Source organism: Diorhabda sublineata, chromosome 3 (genome assembly GCF_026230105.1).
Source record: "Diorhabda sublineata isolate icDioSubl1.1 chromosome 3, icDioSubl1.1, whole genome shotgun sequence".
NCBI classification, from domain to species: Eukaryota; Metazoa; Arthropoda; class Insecta; order Coleoptera; family Chrysomelidae; genus Diorhabda; species Diorhabda sublineata.
In genome coordinates this window covers 11593855-11614810 of record NC_079476.1, presented here as the reverse complement: position 1 = coordinate 11614810, position 20956 = coordinate 11593855, and the positions used below count along the sequence as shown (strand labels likewise).

At 28.7% G+C, this 20956-nt stretch overlaps 2 protein-coding genes across 4 annotated transcripts in view; one reads left to right on the top strand and one right to left on the bottom strand.

The window, feature by feature from the left end:
* LOC130440964 (protein prickle-like) overlaps positions 1 to 20956 on the bottom strand; it is a 332550-nt gene that overhangs the window by 70442 nt on the left and 241152 nt on the right. The window contains exon 1 of one of the 3 annotated variants that reach the window (XM_056774383.1): positions 11734 to 11744. The exons of the other annotated variants lie outside the window; for them this stretch is intronic. The gene's annotated coding sequence lies outside the window, so the exon portion shown is untranslated. Of the gene's footprint in view, positions 1 to 11733; positions 11745 to 20956 lie in introns of those variants that run through there. 3 annotated transcript variants of the gene reach the window in all.
* The window catches only part of LOC130440965 (neprilysin-2-like), a 31700-nt gene that overhangs the window by 2529 nt on the left and 8215 nt on the right, over positions 1 to 20956 (top strand). The window contains exons 3-9 of the mRNA XM_056774384.1: positions 2504 to 2665; positions 3436 to 3591; positions 10341 to 10558; positions 11145 to 11303; positions 12347 to 12593; positions 16710 to 16884; positions 17268 to 17524. Of these exons, the coding sequence (XP_056630362.1) occupies positions 2504 to 2665; positions 3436 to 3591; positions 10341 to 10558; positions 11145 to 11303; positions 12347 to 12593; positions 16710 to 16884; positions 17268 to 17524 (1374 nt within the window). The remainder of the gene's footprint in view (positions 1 to 2503; positions 2666 to 3435; positions 3592 to 10340; positions 10559 to 11144; positions 11304 to 12346; positions 12594 to 16709; positions 16885 to 17267; positions 17525 to 20956) is intronic.

Below are 20956 nucleotides of genomic sequence, written 5' to 3'. Positions count from 1 at the left end.
GGCAAAAGTACACATTTTCCGGTAAATGTGCACATTTACCTCCTCGTTTGGGTAATGTGCATTCAACTAACATTTACAATTTCAAATAAGGGAAATGTACATTGAATTCACAATTATCATGACCATGTCGTTTTGGTAAATGTGAGCATACAAAATACGAAATCGCATGTGCTAGTAATGTGGTGCGCATGCGCACTTGTAGTGGTACGCGAACTACATGTATTTACATTACCATAACTACATTACAAATTAACGCCATAGTACTGAAGGTTTCTGGATATAATTTATGATATTTAGAGAAATAAGACTCATGTAAGTTGATAGAATTATCATAATTATAGATTTAAAATTTCAATTTTTCTATAAAAAAAATATTTTTTAGTTAGAATTTTTGAAAAACAATAGAACAAAAAGAAAAATTTAAAAACCATCTAGTACAATTTACATCACAAAATAACAGAAATAATAGATATTTATTTAAACCAGCATCAGCATGAAAAAATATTATTGCAAGTAAAGGCAGCAAAATTAAACAAAAAGAATAAAAGTGATACATATTATCGCTGGCTGAAAATATACGATATAATAGTGGAAGGCAAGGAAAAAAATTAATAATTCCATTTAAGGAAGAGAGTAGCATAAAATATTTTGCAAAAATTGAAGAAACTCAAATTATACACGATGCTCATTTGGAAATTGGCTATGGTGGACGAAACAGATTAGTGAAAGAAATTAATAAGAAATACAACATTATTACTACTGAAGCAGTTGTGTTGTATTTATCTTTATGTGAAGCATGTCAAATAAGGCAATGGGCAAGAAAAAAGGAATTGTGATAAAACTAATTTTGACGAGTGAAATTATTAGTAGATATTGCGGCAAAAGTACACATTTTCCAGTAAATGTGCACATTTGCCTCCTCGTTTGGGTAATGTGCATTCAACTAACATTTACAATTTCAAATAAGGGAAATGTACATTGAATTCACAATGATAATGACCATGTCGTTTTGTGGTGCGCATGTCTAATGGATCTCATAGATTCACAGACACAACCAGATAATGAATTTAAATTTATTTTAAATTATCAAGATCATTTAACTAAATTTGTAGTACTGCGCCCACTAAAAACAAAAACTGCGTAGCGTAGCAAAACAAATTATGGACATTTTCACTCTTTTGGGAGTTTTGCGTTGTTTTGTCATTTACATTTTTACATAAAATAATTTTCTTTATTAAAGCCTTTTGCATTATGTTTATTTAAATAAATATTTTTTTACTGCAACAACATTTTTGATTGATTTGTATTCCAACTTTTCTTAAAACATGAAGGTAAGAGTATTTTACCAATTTACCATTTACCAAAACGTGAAGGCAAGAGTACTACACATTTGCCGGAAAATGTACGTATACATTATACTCAGTTCACATATACCTAACTTTTTGGGAAATGTACACATTTTACGGTTACGATCTTATGAATTGCTATTTTATTTTATATTTTCATCTATTATATTTCAAAGCCAAAGCAAAGAAACTTATGGAAACTTATTGCAACCTACTTTAATTTTTAGATAAAAATTTTAGACATTTGGTTTTGTTTAAAGGAATCAGTTAGCACATAGATCTTTATTTCAATTAAATCAATCAATTCTCAATTTTATAGTTTCCTTTAATAATTAAATAATTTGGAATTCTGGATGTTAATTTTAAATCTATCTTATAAATTCTAGAATTGATTTTGTAATATGGTGGATATTACAGTTTAAGAAAATAAAATGAGCTTTCATTTCACAAAGATTCTCCTCTATTTTTTAATTAAGAAATTCTTTGGGAATACCAAATATTTTCTATGTAATATTCCCTATACCAAATCGCTATTATTTGGACATTGTAGCCGGAGATATAATAATTAAGATGGATAAGAATAAACCAATTGAACTAGAATAATCTCCACTAATATATATCTCAATATAATAATATATAATAATAATGATAATGACGTCTGGTAAAATAGTAAGAAAGAAATATTTATGTCGGGTGATTGTGTGAGCCATTCGATAGAATTACGTTTTGGAATCTTCTGGGAATCACATTGTTTAAGCATGTGATTTTTTTTGTAATTTCACAATTTATTCAGATCGCAATAACTTTTTAGCACACAAAGTGCGTCACATATGCAAACCCATTACCTTTTAGTGAACTGAAATTCCATAATTTCGAGGAAATTAACCAACCTTATTTCTTCCTTATTTAAAGAGGGCAGACATAGTTGTGCTTTCAGGTATTTCAGATATTATGAAAAAATAGTGAGGCCAACAAATTATACAAGACGATATGAAAACTGAAAACAGTCCCTATCTAATCACAAAGTAAATAATATTTATAATTTATGCAACCAAAAATAACAAAAAAATGTAAATGGTATCTTTAATTAGTGATGAGTCACATTTCTGGAAAATAATTATCATATTCTTGAATATTACATTACTTTACATTTCTAGTTAATGGAAGGATGGCCGCTGTTAAAGATAGGCAAATGGAAAGGAGAACATTTTGTTTGGCAGAATATCATGTTGAAAGCCAGAAAGTTGGGATTATATCACAATTTATTCTTTAGGGTGGATACTTTTGAGAATAGTACAAATGGCAAAATGATGCTATGGGTGAGTATCTATTCATATATCAACTTTACTATGAAACAAGCAGAATATGATATTTTCAACAGAATTTAATGTAGCTACTTGCATTATCTGTTGTAGACAACTAGAGTACCAAACAAAAGGTTATTGAGGTAGCTGAAACTCCATATACATTACAAGCCAAATATGTTCCCAAAAACTTAATTTTCTGGTTTCAAGTGTCCTGACTTTTTCAAAAAATCATTCCACATTATTAATTTTTTTAATAAGAAGTATGTTAATAAAGATTCAAACATATTTCTTAGTCCAAAAGTTTTGCGCATATTTTATATTTTATCGGTATTTTGGATATTTGAAAAAAATAATATAAAAAAAAGAAGATTTTGTTTTTGTCGATTCAAAACATAAGTACTTTGAATGAAATTAAGGACAAAATTCAAAAAATTCTATGCTTACTATACTTAACTTCCAAAGATGTCAAGCAATATTCTATTTTAGTAAATGAATTATCTCACACTACCTAGCAGTTTTGGAATTTTACATCCTACTGTTTAGCTTTAATCTCTTTTCTAAATAAATATTGCAATGAAAGTTTGCATCTAGGTTAAGTAATTATATAATTATTGATTTAAAAACTTAATAGTAAAAACATTCAAGTGAAAACAATTTGGAGGAAACCTTCTATAGAAGAGGGCGTCAAAAGTTCAATTTGAAATTAATTTAAGATATAACCCGAAAAGTGAGAGCTTCTTTCGACAATTTGGGTGTAATATTGTGTGCTAATTTTATTCTAGGTTAGACCAATTGATGTGGCGCATTTAGCTTCGACACATTTCACAGATAGTAATTTGGACAAGATACTAGAAATATTGAAAGATTTGGGAGCTGATAGTGTTGATGTAATACATGATTTGAGAGCTACGATAACTTTTGCAGAAAAACTGACTAAAGTAAGCTTAGAAATATAATAGTAAGATTATAAGTTCCATAAAGTAACATGAGAAAATTATTATTTGAAATTAACTACAATATTTTCTTATCTTCAATATTTCAATTATCAATGAAGCTAAAGCTATAGCATAAGAAATTGCGCATGTGGCTTTTTTGACGTTTGATAATGCTTGCGAAATGACATAGATGCTATTATAGTCAAATGGATGATGTATGAGCTTACAAATGAAGTTGTGTCATCATTAATGATTAGCAAAGTCCAAATATTGTTCTATTGTTCTCATTGAGACTGGTATCCTCCTGAACTTCTCAATGTTAATCCTCATGAATCCGTTTTTGTTTCACATATTCGGAACTAAATGTTAGTCTACTTCAGATTCAAAGCTCAATTGGCTGTCTTTCAAAGAAAAAAGCAGTTATAACGATAGTGGCAACGTAGACGGCATATATCTGTTGTGCATAAAACCGTATGCAGCTCGCAATAATACATAACCCTGTATGTGTAGTTAATACTGGCACCACATAGCCCGCATGTACTGATTCCTAAGAATTCCTTCATTGGAATTTCCGCTCCTAACTTCCAACTTCATAAAAGACTTTTTTTCTGAAACCTGAAAAGTCACTTAATGATTCATGATTACTTCTAGCCCAGATGAATTCCTATTGAATCCGATACAATTTATAGCACCTTATTGATTTCGATGTTCGATATATGATGGCCAGTAAATGTAAGTTATACTTACTGTGATTGTATAGAAACCACGGTAAATGAATTATCTAGCTAACCGTAGATTAAACAGGCGCTTTTATGGTCCAGAACCTTTTTGCCACTTTGGGCTTGATAACTATGAAATTAGTAAGATAACTCAAGAAATCTTCCCCTAAGAAGAGTTAGTATATATGGAAATAGTCCAAACGAGAAAATAGCCCCTATTCATATTGCCGATCACTAGATCTCGGAAATTGACATTTAACAAAATAAACCTAATTAATGCTCTACAAAGAATGAACACCTGAGAAGATTTTTCCTTTTCTAGAAGGGCTGCATTAACAGAAATTTGTGTGAGAGCAAACTAACATAGACTTTACGAGAATCCTGTCAAACACCCGCAGATACATATGAAAACAACAAAAATAACAATGTTTTGTCCATGATGACGATAACTGTTTTTATTCAAGTCAAAAGTTTTTCGTGGATGGTATTTTTTATACAATTCTAGGTGTTATTAAAAATTCTGAATCCATAACTCGATGTTAAGTGACATTTATTTCTATTCTTCCAGTATATACGACCATCATTTTTTTTTAATTATTTTTATTGTCGACAAAAAGGTCGCGGCCATACTAGATTTCTACCTGAAAGTTAGTCCATATATATATATATATATATATATATATATATATATATATATATATATATATATATATATATATATATAACTTAACTTTTAATTAACATAAATTCTACCAACAACTTCAACAACTACAAGACTGATGACTGATATGTTTTATTACAATCGTGAATTAAATAATCTTTCAGTAAACACAAACTAAGCAATTCTACAATAAAATAAGTTCTTAATCAGCACAATATACTGTCCACCTAAGAGCAATGGCGTAGGTGACACCTCCCCCTTTAGAAGGAAGCTTCTCCTGGAAGCTGGATCCCATTTTCTGTTGCCTGCGGGTGATTCTTACTTGTCCTTCCTGAATGTTTCCTCTTATACAAAATCCACAAGGAGGCCAATATCAATGCTATATAAAGAAGAATAGTCCAAATACTGGGAATGTGAAAATTAGTGTTTTCCGTGAATATTGGCGTTACCAGTTGATTTGGAATATCCTTTAATTTTAATCTTTTTAAATCAATCTTCATTGGAGAAACGTGTAATTAATTTAATTTAAAATTTAATTCATTTATTACAAAAGGTTGTCCAAACGTTTTTTGTTGAAATATTAACTCTTGGTTCCTAAATATAATTTTACATGATGAATTTTCTATTAAATAAATGCCTTTAAGAGTTCTTACTTCAGTTTCTTGCTTACATTTTATGATTAATTTTTCTTCTACGGGAAATATTGCCAAAAATTGATTTATCTCCGGAATAATTTCAATGTGATTCTTAATTATTTCAATTTTTGTATATTGACAATATGTAGAATTTCCTACTAGCAATATGTTTTCTTCGCATCCATAATTATTATTGTCTTGCAAATGGTTAGGACATTGAAAAATATTGCCGCGAGTACAAATGTCATTTAGAGGTTTAATGACAATATTTGATTTAAGTAAAAATTTTGAATTAGGTATTAATGTTACGTATTCTGATTCAATTTCTGTAGGTGTAGGTAAAAAAGATTAAATAAAATATCATAGTTAATGGGTATCGATAGAAAATATTGTATTTGGTTATTTTCTACTTTACAGACTACGTATATGACGGCTTCAAATTCTAAAATATTTTTATGTTTTAATTCAAAGGGTAATTCCGCTTGGTAGTAATAATGCACTTTTTGCAACTCTACAAATAAATCGTGAGATTTTATAATAATTGGATGTAATGTTCTAAGTTTACAGAAGGTCAAGGAATTTTCAACCGTTTCTAAAATGTCTTGAATTACATTGAATGTGATAAGTAGTTCGTTGAATAACTCTTTCAAATATTTAATATTTTCAGGATTCGCTTGAAAATTTAGAATATCTCTTATCTCAAATATTTTCGTTTTTAATAATTTTTCATTATAATGAATGTCCTGATTTGTCTTATTAAAATTATCAATTATTTGGCGACTAACTTGATTAACTTGCATACTTATTTGTTTTTGCAAGTTTTCTTGGTTTTGTTTTAAATGTTCCATAATTGAATTAATACTTTCTCCATCTTCAGAGTCCAAGTTTCCTGTAATTATTTTTATTATTAATCCAAGACCGTTAATTAACCCTCTCTTTGGTCTATCTAAGGTAGAATGAATATTAATGTTATCAAATTTTTCTTCTATACTTTTCCTAGTGTACTCTATTATATTTACAATATTTTCTGTTTCAGCATGAAAAAATGTATTATTAGACATATTATATTTAACGTGATTATATTGTATACTTAACTTATTATATTCTACGAGTAGTGGACTTAAATTATAAAAATGAACAAAAGTATGACTGGATTTCTGCAGCTTGGCATATCCAAGATTTATGGGAAGTATTCCCAAGTTATAGGTAACATCTTTTAAAATAAATTTATAAGGAGTCTTTTTAGGACGTTTTATGTTTGAAAGATGAATATTTTCTGAAGTATTTTTGTGTCTAGTAGCGATTTTAACTGTTTTTAGTCGGGTATTTTTGCTTTTGATTTCTTCACTTTTATATTTATCTTTGGTTTTACCTTGTGCCTGTTTATTACGTACGTACACTTTAGTGGGTATTGTATCTGGTAATTCTTCACGGCTTTTATTTGCTTTAGAGATTTAGAGATACTTTTGATTTGGTTTCCTGTAATTTTTGATTTAAATTCGAGTATAAAATTTTCATTTTATCTTTATGATTTTGTATATAATTATTAACTACTTGTTGATCAATTTCTATATCGAAAGGTGTGTTACTGTTCCGGTAATTATTTCGTTTGGTTTCAATTTTGTTGCAGAATGAACGCTATTATTATAGGCTAATAATGCGTAAAGTATTTTATTTTCAATAGTCTCATTTTTAAAATCTTTTTAATTATTCAAAAGTCTGACGTGTTCAATAATCGTAGGATTATTCTTTCAGCAATTCCATTCGATTCTGGATGTTGGGAACTTATGAAATGAATTTTAATTTTATGCGTTTCTAATAGTTCTTTTACAACAGAATTTTGTAACTCAGTTCCATTGTCCGAAATTATTTGTTCTGGTATACAGTGGTGTGTAAAATATTTAATTAGACTATGAGCTACCTCTATTCCTTGTCTAGATTTTAATTCATACATTAGACCATATTTGGAAAATGAATCTATTATCGTAAGAAATTTACTATTTTTTAAGATTATCGTGTCTAAATGCAAAATTTGGAAAGGTTTAGTAGCTGTAGGGGTAACATTTAAAAATGGTTTTATTGATTTTCTATCATATTTGCTTAACTGGCAAACTTCACAATCGTTTATATAAGTTTGTATAGATGCTCTTTGATTTGGCCATTAATACAAAGCTTTTAATTGATTTTCAGTTTCATCTAGTCCTATATGATATGTCTTACCTTCATGGTAATTTTGAATAACTTCTTTAATTTCATTTAAAGGAACATCTATTAATTTTTTATTACATTTAACAAAGTCAATTTGAGAATCTTGAAAGTGATTTTGTAGAACGACACTGAATTTTTCATAAATTGGATCTTCGAAATAAATAAAATATTTAGTTTTTGGTACTATGTATTCTTTCACGAAATTAATGACATCTTGCTCAAAATTGTTTTTAGATAATTGCACAACAATTCTTTGTTTCTTTTCATACAGTTTCATAATAGTAGGTACGGTCGGTTCGAAATTTACTTCTGAAAATATTAATTCATTTTTACCAACATTTATCGCTGAATCTGAAATTGGTATACCAATTACAGGATTTTCCTCATTTGTATGAACAGTTATATCTTCGTCGTCATTCTCATTATTATTACTTTCATTATCTGTTTCAACTATTAGCAATACATTATCATCGGGAGTTGATGAGAGTTTTTTATTAAATTTGTCCATATAAACTAATAATTTTTTAGAACATTGAGATTCTTGTAATTTAGTCTCATTGATACTTATTTGAATTCGGGATAAACAATCGCTATTGGTATTTAAAGCACCCTTTTTGTATACGATATCATAATCATATTCCTCAAGTTCCAAGCGCCATCTAACAAGTTTTGAACTTGGATCTTTAAGTGAGAATGACCACTGGAGTCGTCTATGATCGGTAACTATTGTAAATTTTCTGCCAAAAAGATAGGGGCGGAAGTATTTGGTTGCCCAAACTATGGCAAGAAGTTCTTTCTCGATTACAGAATAGTTGCATTCTGAATCATTTAGGGTTCTGCTGGCGTAAGCCACAGGTAAATCAGAGCCTATTTTGCCTTGACTTTGAACAGCACCTAAAGCATAATTGCTGGCGTCTGTGGTAAGGTTAAAGGGTTTTGTAAAATCTGGATATTGAAGTATTGGTTCATTCATCAACAGATTTTTACACATTTCAAAGCATTCGACGTAATCTGAATCGTTTACATTGATAATTGCATCTTTTTTCAGTCTAATAGTTAATGGTTTAGTTAATTTTGAAAAATCTTTTATACATTTTCGGTAGTACCCTAGGAGTCCAAGGAACCCTTTTAATTGTTTTGAATTTTTTGGTATTGGAAATTTTTGAATTGCTAAAATTTTATCTGGGTTCGGTTTTACCCCTTCTGGCGTGACAATATGTCCCAGATATGCTACTTTTTTTCGCAAGAATTCGCATTTATCAATTTGTAATTTAAAATTAGAATCTCTTAATCTATTGAATACTTCTTTTAAATTTGTGATGTGTTCTTGTAAACTGGTACTGAACACAATTATATCATCAAGGTACACCAAACATTTTTCGTTCTGTATACCCTTTAGGATATTGTCCATGACCCTTTGAAAGGTTGCAGGAGCTCCTTTCAGACCCATGGGCATGCGCACATATTCGTAGTGCCCATTTTCTATATTGAAGGCTGTTTTCGGAATATCCTCCTCAGCCATTTCGATCTGATGGAAACCAGAAGCGTGATCTAATGTTGTAAAATATTGACAACGTCCAAGCTTATCTAGTAACGTTGTAATATCTGGCAATGGATATCGATCTCCAATTGTGATCTCATTCAGTTTTCGATAGTCAACAACGAGTCGAAACTTCGGCTTTTGAGAAGCATTTAGCTTCTTTGAGACTATCCAAATATTGCTAGACCATGGAGAGTTGGATGGTCTAATAATATTATCACTTAACATTTTTCGTATTTGATTTTGAATTTCCGTTCGGTGAATCTCAGGGTACCTGTATGATTTTGAATAAATAGGTATTTCATTAGAAGTTTTAATGTGATGTTTTATTTTACTTGTGAAGGTGAGCTTGAATTTGAGTTATTTGAATCAGAATTTGAGTCAGAATCGTCAGATGTGTCAAGTAAATAATTAATATTTCCTCTATATGACATTAAAAACACTTACAGCAATAGAATGAAGATCCTTTCCATTGGCTCGGACTGCACAGGAACAACCAATATTCTCTTGATTCTTCCGGTTTCTGGCACAACACAGATCTTCTAGTTGAGATACTCAGTTCGCCCAACTAAGAGTTCCAATAATTAAACTTTACTTGGTCGAATAGTCAACAAATCGTAGAAACGAACCGAATGTTATATGCTTTAACTTTCGATTGACTATCCTACTGACTGCGCCACTTAACTTTTAATTAACTGGAACCGTGTTTTTAAAAACTAACTTTATTTCTAACATAAATTCTACCAACAACTTCAATTACAAGACTGATATTTTTTATTACAATCGTGAATTAAATAATCTTTCAGTAAACACAAACTAAGCAATTCTACAATAAAATAAGTTCTTAATCAGCACAATATACTGTCCACCTAAGGGCAATGGCGTAGGTGTAGATATATATATATATATATATATATATATTAACATTAACATTAAACTTTTCAAAAACCTTTTTGAAATTGCTCATTTATTCTTCAATTTTGTTGTAGATAGTATTAAACCGAACAAACGAAACAATTCTTGGCTCCAGCACCGAACGAACAAATATCACAATTCAAAATATAAAGAAACACTACATTCGTATAGACTGGGTGAATTATTTGCAACATATTACTGGCATACCCATCAAGGGAAGTGATCAGATTGTATCTGATATAGACGAATATTTCCACGAACTCTATTTTCTACTACAGGCGACAGAAAAACGGTAAACAACAACACATATATTAGCACCTGCAAAACACAAAAAATTATTATTTTACAAGATCAAACAATAAAGATTTGAGTATTGCAAATATATGCCTTCTCTTTATATTATGGAGAGTATGAATATTTATAAGTGAGAGCTTGCTCGAATTTTGTTCATAATCAAAAATCCGCCACTTCTTCTTTTAATGGAGGGAAATTGATTAATATTACAGAAATCGTGAAGTGTTCATCGAAAATTGAGAATAATGGAGATGATTTTGTCAAACCAGTTGTAAATGATACCAGTAAAATTTCCTGTGGAAGTCCAATTTCAGCAACGGTTTGGTGTTAATTCGACTACTTTGAGCCGTGTTTTATAAGACACTAAAGTTCCAAATTCCACATTAAAATTCTTAACGGCTGATTTATTCTTGACTATTAACTACATATGCCCAAATGTTCTCAAAGTTTGAGGTACTGAAAAATGTTTCTCCATTTTTATTTATCATACATGATTTCTGAACAAGTTAAGTCGAAAGAGATATAATATAAAACATTCAATTACATTTTTCTGCAGTTTTAAACAACGTTTATCGAATTTTTAGGATACAAGCAAATTATGTGGGATGGATAATATTGTCTACAAATATAAATTTCTTATCAACAAAACTCAGGAAGAAATATGATCAGATACTGAAATCATCAAATGTTACCCTTCCCGTGGAAACTAGAAGTGACCGATGTTTCCAATTGAGTTTGGGATTGTAAGTATTATTAAAAATGATAACTGAATAAAATCATTCATTAGATTCCCAGTGTTAATAGGAGTGAGTATCGATAAATTCATAAAGGGCTGTGAGCATTGGTATTATAAAGCAAGTTTGCGAAAATTTCGATAAAATCGGCCCAAATAGAACCTCACTTTTCCCACTTTTTAAAAAAAATTATTATAAAAGTTCGTAATAAGTATATTTAAATGTCCGTCTTACATTATAGAGCAATGTAACGTCTATGGTTAATGATTATTCTTTATTTGATTCTTTGATTCCTCTCTGTTAGTTATATGAGAATAGACTTGAGTTACAGAATATCAAATTTGCTTTGCTTACTTCTTAAGAGAAATGTGGCATATATTGCAAAATATTTGAATAAAATTTTTTATTTTCTATAAAAAATGCGAAAATGCGTTATTACTAGCGTTTTGTCCGTCTGTATGTAGCAGCGATATCTTCTTACAGAAAGCATGTAGCCTCGGGTTTTTTGCATTTAATTCCTGTATAGCTGTAGATTTGCTGAAACGAAAGAAATTCTAGGCGTTATAAGGAAAATATTAATGAAACCAATCAAAATGTGATTTTGAAGTTAGGTAAAAATTTGTCGTTTTAAACGATTGCGGTCTTTATCAAAAATCACTCAACATTAACAACTTGCAAAATTATATTGATCAACAACAACATGAATATCAAAACAGAAATCTATTTAAGCCACAATATTTTTTTTGTAATTTCTCAAAAATAAGTAAAAACTATTGAATTTATGTGGTTGCATTCATATCTATGTTGTAGGTGATCTATTAATCAATATAATTTTGCAAGTTGTCACTGTCAAATAATATTTTGATAGAAGCCGCAACAGGTCGAAATGTTCTTTTGTTAGATAATATTTACTGATTGCTAACGGTAAAAAATGCAATAGTCTCTCGCGCCGAGATTTCAACGACGTTTTCAATAGTTTATTATTATTTCATTGAATGGAATATTTGTTTGGAATGTTTATTACTTCTACATTACTATCTACACACCTATAGGTTCAAGTGGACTGCTGAAGCAGAATATGTGAGACGATATACAACTTTAGAAAAGAAAACAAGAGTACAAGTTATGGTAGATTATATCAAGTCTGAGATGGAGAAATTAATCGAAACTTCCGAATGGATGGACGAAAAAAGTAGAGAGAATGGTCTTAAGAGATTATATAACATCACTACACCAATTGGATGGCTTGATATTGCATTTAATGTAACAAAACTGGAAAAATTATTGGGATTTGACAAGGTAATCGCTATAATGTGGTATATAATATACTCTCGTGAACAAAAAAAAAGAAAATACAATAATTTCGTCAAAATGATAATTTATTTGGAATTAACTAATGAACATTCAGTGTTCTCTCCCCTAGCACTAATAACAGTTTTCAATCCCTTCGAACGAATTCGATGCTAACCCATTCTTCAGTGACCGCCGTTTTAAGATCCGATTTCATGGTTGGTGCAGTATTTCTAGCCGGAACTTTTTTCTCAATGAATAATAGAATTTAGGTCCAGACTACGCACTGGTGAATCCAGAGCGGCAGTTTCGACTTCCCTATTGTCATAGGGAAACTGCAGTATGTGGACGGGTACTGTTCTGTATTAGAATGAAGTTTGTCACTGATGAAACTGGCGTAGGGATCGACGTGATCCCTTAAAATTTATTCTTTGTATCGGTTCGCCGTTAATCCTCCCAATCCATCACCAGTTTCAATAAAAACCATCTCGGCTTTTGCTTCCATTGAAATGCCCTCCCAAATTATCCAGAAATCTCCTCTAAAAACCACGTTTTCTGTGGACTCGTCCTCTTATATCGCTACCATACAGGCAAAATCTGCTTTTGTCTAAGAAGAGTACAGCTGCCTTAAAGTATTCCTTTGAGTTCTTGTTGGACTTGAACACCAGTAATTGCCCGATTTCTCAGCGATGTGCTAACAATGAATCGGTTATCTTTCTAGGATATGCACCTTTCTTTCCGGAACCGAGTTTTTTTCTATGCAGGTTACCAGTCTCTTGGTAAAGACGGTAAATTCTGAAAACAACAAATTCATGCTTAGCGCTCTGACCATTTCTCACTGACTCTGGCTTTGTCGCAATAGGATGAACAGCTTGAACAACTTTATCACATGTTGCGACCATTTTCAAGTAGAATCCTTGTTTGTTGTTAACAGAGATGTGTGGCGATTGATATTTGATGGCTAACTGATAGTTGTGGGTTAGGTAAATTGAATATAATCTATATACAATTCACTATAGAAAAGTAGAATACTGAAAAATAGTTACCTTTTCTTGACACTAAATTTATAAGAAACGAAAATAATAAAATTTTAATTGACTGGTATAGGAAACCAATAAGTTCTGGAATCAATTATCATTCATATCATCCACGTAACACTAAAATTAATTTAATCAAACAGATAAAAAATAGAGTCCTCCAAATTTCTGATTCAATTTTTTATAAAAAAAAAACATTAACATACTTTACAAACTTTTTTATGAAAACTCATATCCTCCATATCTTTTAGAACGAATTTTGTTTAATCAACATCAACATAAACATTGAATCTTCATTTTAAAATATCATTTCGAACATTTCTATTCCATATATTCACACATCTTTACCATATATAAAATCAGTTACTCCTAAACTTTCCTGGAATCTTTAAACAACACAATATTAAAAGAACGTATAGTCAAACCCTTAATATATATATATATATATATATATATATATATATATATATATATATATATGTATATATATATATATATATACATATATATATATATATATATATATATATACATACATATATATATATATATATATATATATATATATATATATATATATATATATATATAAATAAATATATTGAACATCAAACAGTACAACATATTCTTATCTAACCTAAGCATTAATACTATTTAAAACCACCGAAATTATTAATTATTGTAAGTAAAATTTTATTATTATACTTTTATACATATTTCTTATATTGTATTTGACTATAATTTCAGTCCCAGACGATGAATACATAAGTATTCGAAAGCTCGGAAAATATATTAAAGTTAGTCCACTTTGGTGTTTCGTTACCAGTTCCTAATAAGAAACTACTAAGAAATAAAGGAAATTATCAAAATAAAGATAAAATCAACTTAGAACTTCGTTCTAATAAGAAAAATTAATTTTTCCTTGTTCCCTACATCTCAAATATATAGCAGTAATCGATTAAATTATTTGTAGTTATATTAGAATTTACAAAATAGAGCTATAAATTTTACTTAAATTATTTAGATCTTTTTTATCATTTATAGCTTATTCGTTCTTATGAATGTAAACCATTTCTAAAAATTCCCTTTTTCATGTTTTAGATTCCGTTACAAGTATTTTTGAATCTTTATAATTGAATTTATGTTTTTTTGATATCTCATGGTTCGTTAATGCAGTTCTATTTTTTTTATCAAATTGATGACCTATTTTCTAAATACTGAGATGTTTGCCCTATGTAGACAGCGTCACAGTTAGTACAAGGCACTTGATATATAATATTACTTCTTACATTCTGTTCTTATGTTATTGTTAATTTTATATAATGTGACTTCAATAAAATTGATTCTATTATTTTGCTCAACCTCGATTGTGAATTGAAGTTTTTCATGATAAGAATTGAATTTTTCACTCCTCTCGCCCCATTATCTAATTATTTGAAAAATATTTTGAAAAAAATTTTATATCAAAACAAATACTATATCAACAACACATGGGATTTCAAAGAAAAAATTAAATGTATCAAAATTCCTAATGAATATGTATTTATTTAGTTAAATGTGGTTTCTTTATATACAAATATTCCTATTACCATTGCGAAAAATATATTAATGAAAAAATGAGACAAAATTAAAGAATACATAGAAATACCTCAAATTGAGTTTATAAAAGCTATAGAACTCACACTTACAACAACAATTTCAAATATGAAAATGAAATATACAAATAAATTGATGGTGGTGCTATGGGAGCTTTCGTTTTAAGTGTTTTAGCACAATTGGTAATGGAAGATCTTGAGGAAACGGTCCTAAGCAAACTTGATATAAATATTCCATTCTTTTTGCGATATGTAGATGATTTCATTACTGCTGTACCAAAGAATCAAATTGAGAACATAAGTAAAAAATTCAATTCTTATCATGAAAAACTTGAATTCACAATCGAGGTTGAGCAAAATAATAGAATCAATTTTCTTCATGTCACATTATATAAAATAATTAATAACATAAGAACTGAATGGTATACGAAACCAACTTGGTCCTCAAGATATTTAAACTTCAATTCGTGTCATCCTATGTCACAAAAAAGATCAGTGATAATAAGTTTGGCTGATAGATCTATCCAATTATCAGATCCTGAATTTAGATGCTTAGATTAGAAGCAAAAACTGCATTGAAAGAAAATAATTATCTGGAAAAAATGATAAATAACATATTCAAGAAGAGGATAACTAGATACTACAATCAATTTAAAAACAAAACAGAAACGAAACATCAAAACATGAAACATTTTTCCTTGCCATATGTACAAGGACTTTCCCAACCATTATCGAATTATTTCAATAAATATGATATAGGTCATAGAGGACATACTACATAATCCAAATATTTTACTAAATTAAAATTTAAAACAACAAAAAAAAAGTAATATAATATATCAAGTGCCTTGTACTAATTGTGATGCTACATAAGGCAATCATCTCAGTTTTTAGAAAATAGACTAAAAGGTCATCAGTGCGATAAAAAAATAGCAACTGCATTAACAAACCATGAGATATCAAAAAAAACATAAATTCAATTATAAAGATTAAAAAATTATTGAAACGGAAACTATTACACGAAAAAGAGAATTTTTAGAAATGGTTCACATTCATAATAACGAAAAAGCTATAAATGATAAAAAAGATCTAAATAAGTCAAGTAAAATTTATAGCTCTATTTTGTAAATTCTAATAAATTTAATTGATTACCGCTATATATTTAAGATGTGACAACCCTAACCAGGGACATTTTCTTCTTTCATAAATTTGTGAAGAGAAGTGTGATTAGTTATTTAGAGGATAGGCAATAAGAGAACATTCTATTCAACCCCATCTATGATTAAAACAAAATATCGAAGAACCCCTTTCACTTGAGAAGAAGAAACAATCTCTCACATTTTTTGTATTTGCAATGACCATTCATAGACTAGTTTCGTCAGTACGTAAGGTTATTAAGTTAGTTTTCAGAATAATTTATCTACATTTATTCATACAAACTCAATTCATTTTGAAATAAGACTTGGGAATAAGTTTTTAAATGTTTATTCAAGGTAAAGCGATGGCCTGATTTCAATCAAACCGCAATGGACATCGCCAGAATTGGATTGAAAATACAATTTGATGTGAACTATCGCACAGTTCTTAATAAAATGACTGATATGGATAGTATTGGTATACCCGGAAATGAAGTGAATGCTTATTTCGTTAGAAACTATAATATATTGAGTGAGTAGTAAGAATGATCATATTTTCATTTCTTCATAACATTCTGGTGAAAGGCTGTATAAATAATAAAGTCAGATCAATAAATTAAAAATTAGAGTTGTAATTATAATTATATTGTTAATACTAATTATTATCGTTAACTATTTAACCTGCTTCTAAACAGAAAAATATTGTGATAGAAAGCACAATATTCGGTATTGAAATTCAATTCAATTGAAAATATTTATTCCGTTGTCTATTTTATGCAGTATGTTTGGAAATGCTGGTCTTTAAGTAGAATATCTCGTTTCTAATTAATTCTTATCCCTATTTCCGTCCACTACAATTTATCCTCCTTTCCGTTCCTTACTTACATATTTTTTAATTTTTATACTACATTTTAGTATTACCAACGGCAATATTACAAGGTCAAATGTTTGATGAGAATCAACCATATTACATGAATTTTGGCGCTCTGGGTAGTGTTATAGGACATGAATTATCGCATGGCTTCTCTCTTTACCAAAATTCAGATGATTTTTCAACAAATTACGATAATTCTGCACTTTGGACCAACGATACCGCTGATAAGAGAAAAGAAATAGTTCAATGTATCGAGGATCAGTATAACAAATTCCAAGTTAAACATGGAAAGTCAAAGGTAAATTCAAAATAAATCACACAATGAGTCAAGATATTGGCAAGTTTAATTGCTTTCGAAAAGTTTGGTCATCATATATAATTTTCAATATCTTTATATACTAGGAAAAGTCGGACAAACTATAAATTGCAGTTATTCTTATAACATTCAGTACGTAGCATCATTTTCTCTTATGAAGATTGAAGTGCGTTTATTTTTATTGCGAACTAGAGAAATGAGAAAAATCCGTATAAGACCCGATAATGTGGGGGTGTAGTATTTTGGGTTGTCGACAAAAATAATACATAAATACACAATACGTAACAGTTCAACTAGAAAATAATAATTCAAGTATCTGTGAACAACTCAAAGAGCACTCGTATGACAACACGTTCTGAGTACGTTCACCATTAAAAATGATAAACTTTATGATGACAATTTCTGATTTGACCTATTCACATCAGCATTATTATATCTTCGTCCTCGTAATCATAAAATACGTCTTATATTTGGAATGGTATCCAACAGTAGATTCTTACATGCATTAGATCAACAACAAACAATTGATTATAAAATTAAATTATGTATAGATACAATAAAACTTATAAAACATGACCGTAAATTTTGCTCAAATTGCTAGTTACATGCGAAGAATTTCTGAAGGACATTTTTAAAACAATACCATTGTATCTAATATCATAAACATGTATCAGCATTTATTCTATTTTTGTATGAAATAACGTAAACATGTATCAGCACTATTTTACTATAAATAAGATGTTTGTAAACAATTCGATGATATTTAATGTTTATAATTAGTTCGATCTTGAGATTAATTGTATTCATATAAATATTCAAAAATAAAGTTTTTAAAAATATATTTCGAAACCCGAAATATATAATTGGCGCAGTCATTCGGATTAGTGCGGTCGCGAGTTTACGCAAAGTGCGATAAAGTTCCGGCTAAGTACTCCAGTACCTCAGCACTAGATCTACGTATTCAACGAGGGACAGGACTTCAGATAGCTGTAAGTGCCAAGTCTCCTTATTATTTTGATTCCTTTTTATCCATCCTTATCAGAACTTTGAATAGGGAAGAGATAATTTAATAATTTTAAATATATTATTTTATGAACGATTTTGATAAATTATTGAATACATTCAGTGAATTAAACTTAAAAGATAATTCAGAATATATAAAAATGGCAACGTCAAATCCAAAAACCCTAAATTGGGATTTATTTAAATTAAAGCTAGAGAATATTAAACCTTATGATGGAAACAAAAATACATTAAATAAATTTATAAATCGATGTGAGAACCTTATAGAGACGTATTCAGTCTATAATGATCAAGATATTAATAATCACGTATTAGAATGCATACAAGAAAAGTTAATAGATAAAGCCGAGTTAATGGTGGGAAATAGAATTGAGTTGAATACATGGTTTAAATTAAAAGAAGCCTTGATTCAATGTTTTGCAGATAGGCGCGATTTGGATTGTATTTTACAAGAATTAACAAGAACACGACCATTTAAAAATGAAAATTTGATAGCTTTTGGTAACAGATTGCAATTATTAAAAAGTCAGACTATACAAATTATAAGTAATAATTTAAACTTAGGAGAGATTGATAAAAGATGTCAAATTAATCACTGTGAGAAAACAGCTTTGAACACCTTTATTGCGGGATGTTCAGGCGTTATACGTAACAATATGTACTTAAAAAAGCCTAATTCTCTGGAAGACGCTATGGCTTATGTAGACGAGTTTGGAAATTTCGAAAAACTTTATGGTCAATTTTACGAACCTAAAGTTAAATATAATAATAATAATACTAATGTTCAAATGAATCCATCAAGAAATAATAGAAACAATCAACATAACAATTATAATTCTTTCTACCGACAACCTAATAATAACAATCATGACAGATATAATAATTATGATAGATATAACAATAACAACTATTATAATGAAAGATACAATAATAATAATAATAACAATAATTTCCCTAGTCAACCAATAAACGTAAATCCAATACCGCAAAGAAGACAAAACTACCCAACGAATGCGCAAGTATTTGGTCCTAGGAAAAATGTTTTCCGCCCGAACCAAATACCTGTTAATCGTTTACCTAGACCTGAACCGATGTCAACGACATCAAGAAATTTTTCTGACAGACCAAGTAGACGCGAAAATTATAATAATAATAATACAAATAATAACAAATATATTAAATCACGAAATGAACCGAATTTTACTTCTGAAGAACTATATAATAATAATTACAAAAACGAAGAAGAAGAAGAAGAAATAATTGACTTGCAAAATTTATTTGAACGCGACGAAGATAATGATCGAATTGTAAATTTTCGGAAAGAGCCTCGGAAAAAGAATCAAACATAGAAGAAATAAATTTTACTCCTAATGATGCTTTAACATATTTTGAAAATTTCATAAAAATTAACGAATCAGAACCCAGTGAACAAATGATTGAAATAAATTTCACATCTAATAATTCATCACCAGAAATTAAAAAATTAATAAAAATCAAAGAATCAGAATTAAATCATTGTAAAGAAATAAATGAACAAGTAGAACTAGATCTTAGTAAATTATTTGATAAAGAAGAAAAAGATAAATTAAATGTAACAGACAAGAATTCAGAAGAAAATATTATAATGGTAGAACAAATGAATAATGATACAAAAGGAGAATTAGAATTATTTGATAAAGTGGAATTAAACAATACAGGATTAGATAAAATAAAAATGAATGAAAAGGATAATGAAATTGAAGTAAACGAAAATGTAATAGAATTAAACAGAGAAATAAAAGAAATAAATAATGATATGACAAAGGACGAAAAAGATATAAATGATGTTATGAAAATAGATAATGATATATTAGAAAAAGAATGTTATCTTATAAAACCTGAATTAAATACAAATATATTGAATATACAAAATAAAAATAATATGATTAATAAAAGAGACTTGAATAATGAAAATGAGAAAATGGTTATTAATTATGAAACAATTAACAAAGAATTTGATAAAAATAATAATGAAATAAGTTCAAAATATTTCAATAGAAAATTAGATGCTAAACTAAATGAAAGTTTAATAGAAGAACAATTTTGGAAAAATAGATATTATCATTCGTTGAAATGGTACGCAATTCAAGAAATTATAAAATGGATTTTTATACAAAGACTTTTCTTTCTTTTTTATTATTATGTTATAAGAATAGATAAGATTTAGAATTAATGGATAAAAAATAAGTAAAACATAAAAATTAAATTAGTAAACTTTTAGAAACTTTAATAATAAAAACTTATTATTAATTAGAGTATATATAAGAAATTTAATAATATAATCCATAACTTTGTTTATTCAACTAATGGGAAAAGAAAATAATATAAAAAATTCAAATTATAATCAGTATA